Here is a 9,341-nt window from a genome sequence, read left to right on the forward strand (position 1 = left end):
GAGAGCCGGAGGAGGGCCGGTGAAGGCAGGGAGGCGAGCTGGCTCCTCTCAGCTCAGAACTGGGAGGCGCTGCTGGGGTCGCACTGCAGCAGGCGCACGATGGATGGGTCGCTTTTGGCCCCGCGGATGAACTCCTCCAGTGACAGCTTGCCTGCGGGGCGGGGCGAAGGGAGGACTGTGAGCGAGGAGAAGGTGGCTGCGAAACCAGGCAGGTGGGAGAGAAAAGGAGGAGGCTTCCCACTCTCCTCCACCCCCACCCGCCACTCACCGTCATTGTTTGTGTCCATTTGGCGGAAGATTTTCTCAGTCCTCTTTTCTGGGGTCGACTCATCCTCCGGCATCTTCATCACGGACGAAACCATCTTGTAAATGGCCTGTGGGATTGCGGACAGGGAGGGGGAGAGGACATCAGGGAGTGAGGAGGGCTGGGTTAAGCTCCCATCCTGCGCTCTGTCTCTATAAACATCCCAGGGTTGTGCTCTGCTGGTCGTGGAGGAGGAGGGGGTAAGGAGAAGTCTTGAAAGGTTGAAGTGTGCCCTGGGCCAGGGCCCTTAGAGGGCCAGGTGGGAATTACTGATAGAGCTGATGAACAAAGCCACTACAACCTGAAAGCTTCAGGTGGGTGCCAAGCGTTTGGGGTGCACTGAGTCGAGGGAGATGTCGGAGGACATCCAAGCCCAGATAGCAAAGTGCCTACAACGCCAAATAGGCACTTGCTCCTCGGGTGTGAATGTTTTAAGGGTTGAGTTAGCGCTCCCGCTCAGTGACCGACAGGGGGCGCTGAGCTGAAGAAGATGGCGCTGTGGTCTGCGGCCGGCAGGGGGCGCAGAGCAGCGTCGAGGCAGCTGGGACCTAGAAGGGGCGGGAACATTATGCAAACGAATGCAAATGAGCACCTGCCACCGGTCCAGGGACAGCCTGAGCTCTGCTAGGCTGAGGGCGGCAGCTGCCACGTGTAGGAGCTCCAGAGGCAACACGAAGGAGAGTTGCTGAGCTATTGTACAGAGCATGTAGTGCTCGGTCTGTGGGATGGGCTGTTTCTGCTCCCTGGAGCTCAAAGGCCAGACTAGTCACCTCGAACTTTCAATTTTTTCACAGCGACGCCCCCTCCAAGAAGCCTCCTTTCTTCCCCCATGCTATAACCCTCCCACCCTCTTCTTGTCCAGCTTTGCCTCTGCGCTGCTCTTTTCCGGCCTCTTCCTTCAGCTCTGTCCCACACACTGCCTCTGAACGCTCCAAACACAACCCCCCACTACCACGTCCCCAAACCAGCAGGCCGCCCCCTTATTTCCGGCACACACAGACCTCCTTCTAGGCCCACCAAGTACCAGTGCCTTCTGGAAGCTGCCTCCCACTTCTCCTTGGTTGTTAGGCGTGCAATGCTTTCCTAGCAAGGTCATCTGTGATCCAGCACTGGGTCAGGGCCTCGGCTACACAGAGCCTCCCGGATGGACACCTCCCAGGGAAGTAATTATTTCCCTGGAGGATCGTACCGGCTTGCCACCATTCAGACGAGAACAGTAACTCTGGCTACTTCTAGAATTTCCAAATCCCAGTACAGTGTCTTGGCACAAGGCAGGGAACTCCCTGTTTAAAGGCCACTGCCACCTCCCACCACCCTCTGTATCAAGTCCAAACCATGTGCTTTTGGCATTCAGGATACTTCACAAGCTGTTCACCACTGGCCTCGCCATCACCAGGCCTTGCTGGAGGGGTGATTCTGTTACGACTGAACACCGCTGGGCCGTTCAGGGTCTCCAGCATTTATAGCCTCTGCCGGGAATAGCATGGATGACCATGTGTTATGCGAGCACTAGGCACCAGATCCTACGAGCAGGAATTTCGTTTTGTTTTGTTAGAGACAGGGTTTCTCTGTGTAGCCCTAGCCGTCCTGAACTCACTCTGTAGACCAGGCTGGTCTTGAACTCAGAAATCCACCTGCCTCTGCCTCCTGAGTGCTGGGAGTAAAGGCGTGCGCCACAGTGCCTGGCATACATGCGGGATTTCTAAACTCAACTCAAAAAAAAAAGCATTTATCAGATCTCTCCTTTCTGGATAAGAAACCAAGGTTTGGGAAGGGAAGGGAGGGAAGCAGCAGCTCAGAGCTTGCGTCCTCTGAGCCTCGAGTACAGTGGTTCCCACCCTTCCTAAGGCTGCAACGCTTTAATACATTTAACGCTAGTGTGGTGACCCCCCCCAAACCATACAATTACTTTTGCTGCTACTTCATAACTGTAATTTGGCTACTGTTGGGAATGGTAATATAAATGTCTGATATGCAGGATATCTGCCACGGAGACCCACCCCTGTGAAAGGGTCATTCAAGCCCCCGAAGGGGTTGTGACCCACAGGCTGAGAACCGATAGTGCATGCTTGGACAATTTGGAAGAGTAAACAGCAGGGGCTCTGGAGTGGCATCCTGATCCTTTCTGTACTTGCCCTCTCTATATATATCCTTGGAAAAAAAACGTAGCCACTGTGAACCCCAGTTGCCATCTGTAAAATGGGAGTGCTGTGTCTATCTCGTTGGGACTGTCTGGAGGATTAAACGAGACAGAGAAGTCTGACAGTGTCTGGAGTAAGTGGCCGCTCAGTGGCAGCTTCCATTGTCATTAGTCATCGACTGTGTCCTCGGGCTTTTCTTTTTTCTTTTCTTTTTTTTTTTTTTGGTTTTTGGTTTTTTTTAAGACAGGGTTTCTCTATGTGGTCCTGGCTGTCCTGGAACTCACTCTGTAGACCAGGCTGGCCTCGAACTCAGAAATCCGCCTGCCAGAGTGCTGGGATTACAGGCGTGTGTCACCACCACCCGGCTGTCCTCGGGACTCCTAAGTGTTCCTTCATATACTTGTCCCTGACCTCCTCGGTGAGACCTCCATGAGGCATACTTCCGCTTTCCTTCCATTGTGCCACCACCCAGTGTAAGGATGAGAAGGGGACTTAACAGTGACTTAGAGGGTGGCCATTCCCCCTGTAACAATCCTTCTAATTAATTGTCTGGATCGCTCGCTCAGAGTTCCACTGGAGCCTGCTCGTCATTAATCAGGCCCTGGGGCTCACAGAGCTCCGTCTGCTCCAGCTGTCTGGAGTCTCTGGGGTGTCAGAGAGGAAGTCCAGGTCTAGAGGGCAGACGCTGGTTTAAAAAAAAAGAAAGAAAGAAAAGAAAAAAAAGGTCCTGCAGTGCATAATGCATAAAGTAGCTAACTGCTGTGCACTGGGTGTGGTAGCTTCAGCTGGGCTGAGATTTACCACTATACGATTGGAAAAGAGGAACATGTCTCTGAACTTGTTGATATCCAGGAGATTCCTAAATGGTCCTCTACCACTACTTTGACCTTTCCAGTGGGACCCCAAGAGTTCCCCCATCATCTTTCCTCCAAAGATGACTGCGTGATCCAGAGGCTCCTGAGACCAACAGGCAATTGGCATAGTGAAAACATCACTTCCCGAGACAGGCAGCTGTTCCACTAAAGCTAGAGGCTGAGATCCCTGTCCCCAGCAAGAGGGGGAGCCAGTGGGCTGAGTGAACTGGACGGGATATCAGCCCTCGAAGCAGAGAGGCTAAAAGGGAGGAAGGCCGAGATGCAGGAAGGGTCCTGTGCAAAGCTATGTAGCAGCAGTTCTCAAGATGCATCTTACGGTTGCTCACAAAGCCATTTTAGCCAGTGCCGGAGATGGGTGGAGAAAAGAATGACGGACAGTCACTGAAGGGAAAAGGATCAGCTCAGGACCACCAGGACCACATTCTCAGCACAAAGGAGATTCATTTTCCCCAAAGGCACAGAGGGCAGGGATAAGAAACAAAGATAAAGGACAAGGGAGAAGAGGAGGGGAACAGAGAGGAGGGGGCAGGGAGCATTTGTCCCAGAGGACAAAGAACTACCTCTGGATACAGAGGAGACAGATGTGACCCATAGGAAAATGGTGGTTTATAAAGGCAAAAGGGAAAACCCCTGTTAAGATGAGCTGTTTAATTTTAATTGGCATGTTAATTAGGTGAGCCAAAGGGAGCTTTTGATTGCCAGACTTCAATACTTTAATAACTGGACCCTGGTGGTCAGCCTCAGAAGGAGGAAGTGGCCAAATAAGGGAATAGACCTTGGGGCCAGCTTTGGAAATATAATCTAACAGTTTTTAGCAAGGCAGAGAGAATTGGGGAAAAGGGCAAGGCGTGCCAGAGTCGTGCATGCCATGCTCGGGCTGGCCTGAATCCCTCAGTCACTAACATTCACTGAGTACCAAGTACCTATGTAGCCCTCGATGGAGTTTTGATCTCTATGAGTGCCCTGGAGTGGCCGGCAAAAGCCAGCAGGTTTATGGCTTTCTGATAAGATGCTCACAGACAAATCTGACAACTCTAGTTTAATTCCCCAGGATCTGCATAAGAGAAAGAGAATTAATTCCCGAAAGCTGCCCTCTGACCCTCACATGTGTGCTCCGGCATGAGCATACTGCCCCTAACATAGACAGACGGACAGACAGACGGATGGACGGACAGACAGATGGATGAACAGACGGATGGACGGACAGACGGATGGACGGACAGATGGATAGATGGATAGATGGATAGATGATTGATAGATAGATAGATAGATAGATAGATAGATAGATAGATAGATAGATGGATAGATAAAATTTGTAAATGTTTAGAGGCCGGCCAGGATGGAGGTGGGGGAGAGGGAATGGGGAGGGAAGGAAGAGAGAGAGAGAGGGATCCTATCTAAAAACAAATGTCTGAAGTGGACACAAAGCAGACGGGTAAAGTAGAATCTGAGCACTGACTGCCTTCAGTGGGGGCACCATGCCATGGAAGGCTTCTGAAATAAACCTAATGCATTTCATCCTGAAGTTGGTACTAAGAAAAGACATTCATGACAAGTCTCTAAGTCTCCTCATGCCATCGGCCTCGCTGCCTCTGCTCCACTTTTACAGAAGAGCAGCAGAAGAGCCAGTCCAGAACTGGAAGCCTCCTCTCCTGCTCAGCCAGCCTGGCCTCAACCCTGCTCCTTCACGGCAAACAAGTGGCTCTACCTGTCCGGGGCACACGGACTGACCTAAGGATGTGCTCAGCTCAGCGGTCTAAGCATCTCATGTGGCGCTGGACTCTGTGGTGCCTCTGTCAATCAGTTAGGCGATGGCTGTGTGTCCACATGGCGTGTGAACACTGGAGCCAGGTGGCCCACTCAGGCTGTGAGGTCTCCGGCAAGCGCCTTCTCCTTTCAAAGCATGTTTCCTCCTCAGTAAATGAGGATCAAAAAACCAATGCTTGTAAGCAGGGGACGGGGCCCGGTGGTAGAACACAGCAAGCAAATGAATGAATGAGTGAATGAATGAGTGAATGAATGAGTGAATGAATGATTGAATGAATGAATGCCATAGCTGGGCATGGAAACACATACCTGTAACCCTATGGCTCAGGGGCTAAGGCAGGAGGATCATGAGTTCAAAGCCAGACTGAGCTACTTACAGAGACCTGTCTCCAACCAAACCAAACCAAATATAACTTGCCTAAATCAGAAATGTCAAGAAGAGAAAGACAAAGCCAGGGAAGGGACTATTCCAAATTAAACCAGAATAACAAAGCCAGGCGCAGGTAATCCCAGCACTCAGCATGAAAGACAGGTTCTGTGAGTTGGAGGACAACCTGGTCTATAAAGTGAGTTCCAGGCTAGCCAGGGCTACCTAGTGAGATCCTGTCTCTAAATAAACATAACCAGAAAATAGGATAATAAAATTCAATGTAGGATCCCAGACCAGCAGGGGGTGGGGGGGATTTGGGGGAGGGGGGAGAGGGAACAATAGGGAACCTTCTGGAAAGAGGGAACAAGGGCATAGGAACTGTGTTATTTCTATTCTATGTTCAGTATCTCGACTTGGATAATCATGCTATGGCTTATGTAAGAGAATGTCTTAGTCTTAGGAAACACATCCTTTACCTGAGGGGTGAAGGGATCAGTCCTGAGAACCACCAGAAAGCGCAGCACACGCAGGACAGAATACACAACACCAGGAGACACTAGCTGGTGAGTGTGGACTAAGGACACAAGGGAACTTTCTAGGCCTTTCTTTCCTTCCTCATTGGGTTGGTGGGGGAGGGGAGACAGTTTCATAATGTCTAGGCTAGCCTCAAACTCATTTGGTAGTCAAGGCTAGCTTTGAACTCTTGACCCTCCTGCCTCTAACTCCACAGTAGTTTTAGCTTTCAGCTTTTCTTTCAATGGAAAAGTGTTTCATCCTAAAAGATTTTTGTAAATAGAATGGGGAAAACACCGCCACTACTGGGGACCAGGTTGCTTCCTGAGGCTAAAAAGGGGAGGGGCAGGGGTTTCAGAGACAGAGACCCAGGAGCCAGTGGCGATGGCGGCCCACCTGCACAATTTCTAGCATCTCCTCCCGGCTGATGTAGCCGTTGCCGTCCAGGTCATACATGCTGAAGGCCCACATGAGCTTCTGCTCCAGGCGGCCACGCGAGGTCACACTCAGAGCGATGATGAACTCCCGGAAGTCGATAGTGCCGTCGCTGTTGGTGTCAAAAGTGCGGAAGACATGCTCAGCGAACTTTGAGGCATCGCCATAGGGGAAGAAGTTGGCGTAGATTTTCTTGAACTCGTCCACGTTGAGGATGCCCGTGGGGCAGTCCTTCAGGAAGCCCTTGTACCACTCCTGCAGCTCCAGCTCCGAGAACTCCGTGTTCTCGCGCAGGTCCTGCAGCATCTCCGGCCGCAGTTTGCTGTTCTGCTTGCCCATGGCAGAAGCGCCAAGTCCCACCTGGGTCCCCCCGGAAATGAAAGGACAGAGAGCAAAGGTTACATCCTCTTAGTTCCTTGACCCGGTTCCAGAAGGGCCCTCAGACACACAAGATACCCCCAAACTCTCATTTAACCCAAGAAGAGAGAGGCGGGCCCCAGATCACACAGCCTGCACTCTGCCCTGTGACACGCATGTCTGGAGAACAGACCCAAAGAAGCAGCTCACACTCACTGACACCTCCTGGGGGTCCGTGTCATGACCATTCACAAGTACACATTTTCACTCTCCCAAAGGGAAATCTGGGGGTTAGCTTCATTTTTCACATGAGAAATGTGACACTACCCGCAGAGCTGACTCCCAGAGTGTCCTAGAAGGGTGGAGAAAAACTTCTGAGCTTCCTTCGTGCCTGCTGCCCCCTTCCTGGCTCCCCAGATGTCTGTTGACCCCACAATGCACCTACTGCCGGGACACTGTCTAGTTTTCTTCCTGAAGATATGCTTAACAAGAGGTGTTAACCTGGACCCCAGAACCAGATCACTGGGGCTCGAATCCTGGCTTTCCCTCTTTTTAAATAAATTTTTGTTTGGTTTTGTTTTTCAAGACAGGGTTTCTCCCTGTAGCCCTGGCTGTCCTGGGACTCACTCTATAGACCAGGCTAGCCTCGAACTCACGGAGATCCACCTGCCTCTCCAGCTTCCCCTCTTACCAGCTGTGTGCCTTGGACAATTTCCTTAAACTGTCCATCTCAACCACAAAGTGGGTTTAATAATAGTACTTACTTCATAGGGTTATGTTGGGAATTAAATTAATTAATACCTGTGAGCCCTTAGAGTCATGTCAAAGTAGGCAGGTGCCACATACATGTTAAATGGGTAAAAATGATTTACATGTATCCAGACTCCACGAAAATCGGGCATGAAGTGCAAACACCTGTCCCCCAGCACACACAATGCCACACAGATCACCAAGTGCACTCCGTCGGTTCTCCGCCGCTCACATGCTAGCCTCTACCACACATGGGTCGCCATGCCTCCACACATACCAGTCCCCCTGCCCCACAACTCACACGCACTGACACATGGCACCACGCACAACTCCCATACACTGTGCATCAAGACACGCCAGCCCACGACCCCACATGTCTCACACATGCCATTACACGCCAACTCGAATGCCGACACCTCTCACATGGCCAGCTGCACGTGGGACCTCCAGGCACCCTTGTCACTTGTCTTTCTATCCCCGAGGTACTGCCAGGTCCCAGGAGAGGGAGCTGCAGCCCTTCTCAGACCTGATGAGGACTCTTTTTGCTTGGGGAGCCCTACCCAGCCCACCCAAACCTCCTTCATCACTTACCTTTTCTCTGGTTTCAAAAGGTCCCCTCAGGGCAGGGATTAAAGTCTGAGGCTAAGCACAAGCAATGGAGGGGCCGTAGCCAGGCAGCCACAAGCATGGCTGTAGTAGGGGTGTGCGCAAGTGGCTCCTGAGGTTGGAGATAGGAGTAAGACAGGATGAAAAGGGTTCCTTGTGCATGAAGGTACATGCAGCTCTATGCACATGTGTGTGCACATGTGTGTGGGTGCATGCTGAATGCGTATGCTCACACATGATGTGGGTCCTGGGCTCTGCACCGCATCTATCTCCCTGCGCGTTTCTATGCATGTCTGCGTGTGAATGCCACATGCGTGTGGAGCGGGTGTGCACCTGTCACAGAGAGAAATGTTCCCCGGGAATGTGAGGAGACCTGTGTCTGTCCTCAGTAGTGTGTGTCACGCATGTCCCTGTAAGTTAGTGCCCCCTCCTTTCTGGATCAACCTCTTCTGCCCCAGGCTGAGAAGCCACGGAACAAGTGTGTGGGAAGGGACTGAGGAAATGCGCAGGGCTGGGCAAGGGAGCGAGTCCCTTTACTCCCCTCCTCAAGGTCCAAGGAACTGGGTCAGCGGGGCGGGGGCAGAGTGCTGCGCCGAGCAGGAGCGCTCCTCCAGGTGCCCCTTCCTCTCGGCCGCCCTCGGCATTGCCTTTCCCAGCTGGAAGAAATGCCTGTTTTCTTCTCAAAGACCCCCCAGTGCCCAAAATAGGAGGAACCTCACAGCTCGATCTGAGAAGCCCGCCCTAGCATCTCCTCCAAGCCTCCCCGGCTCCGGCCCTGAGCCCCCGCCTCCCTCCTTCCCGCACTGGGTTCGAGGTCCCTCCTGGAGGGGGCGCCCGGCACGGTCGACGCGACTCCCAGGAGCCGGCCACTTGGCGGTCAGGACCCTGGAGAGCGCTGCGCGATTCTCTTCCCCCTCCCACCCACCCCCACCGGGGCTGGCAGCACCGCGGGTGGGAGGAATCCCACGGAGCTCCGGGAGGAGCGGGCTGGGGAGCCCTGGACTTGGGTTCCTGGCTCCCGGGCTTCCCTCCCTTTATGCCCGACCCCGGCCGGAGCGGCCCCCACTCACCCAGCAACGCCGAGACACCGACTGCGCAGGGAAGGCGGCGCTGCTGCGGCGCGCGGCGGCAGAGGCGGCCGGAGGGGCGGGCGGGACTGCGAGGGAGACGCCCCGCAGCGTTGGCCCGGAGCCCCTCCCCTGGGGGGGGTCCCCCGCCGGCAG

At 53.2% G+C, this 9,341-nt stretch overlaps 1 protein-coding gene across 2 annotated transcripts; it reads right to left on the reverse strand.

The window, feature by feature from the left end:
- On the reverse strand, nucleotides 1–6,744 carry Hpca (hippocalcin). Of its 2 annotated transcripts, XM_052175677.1 has the most exons (4): nucleotides 6,589–6,744; nucleotides 3,327–3,332; nucleotides 269–374; nucleotides 1–151 (listed from the first exon to the last, which is right to left on the reverse strand). In XM_052175677.1, the coding sequence occupies exons 1-4, from the start codon at nucleotides 6,742–6,744 to the stop codon at nucleotides 54–56; spliced, it is 366 nt and encodes a 121-aa protein (XP_052031637.1). In that variant the 3' UTR covers nucleotides 1–53. The 2 variants fall into 2 exon arrangements, with proteins under 2 accessions (XP_052031637.1, XP_052031636.1); XM_052175676.1 differs by lacking the exon at nucleotides 3,327–3,332 and having other exon boundaries at nucleotides 6,367–6,744.
- Between the last annotated feature and the right edge of the window lie 2,597 nt (nucleotides 6,745–9,341).

This window comes from Apodemus sylvaticus, chromosome 3 (assembly GCF_947179515.1).
Source record: "Apodemus sylvaticus chromosome 3, mApoSyl1.1, whole genome shotgun sequence".
Classification (NCBI taxonomy): Eukaryota; Metazoa; Chordata; class Mammalia; order Rodentia; family Muridae; genus Apodemus; species Apodemus sylvaticus.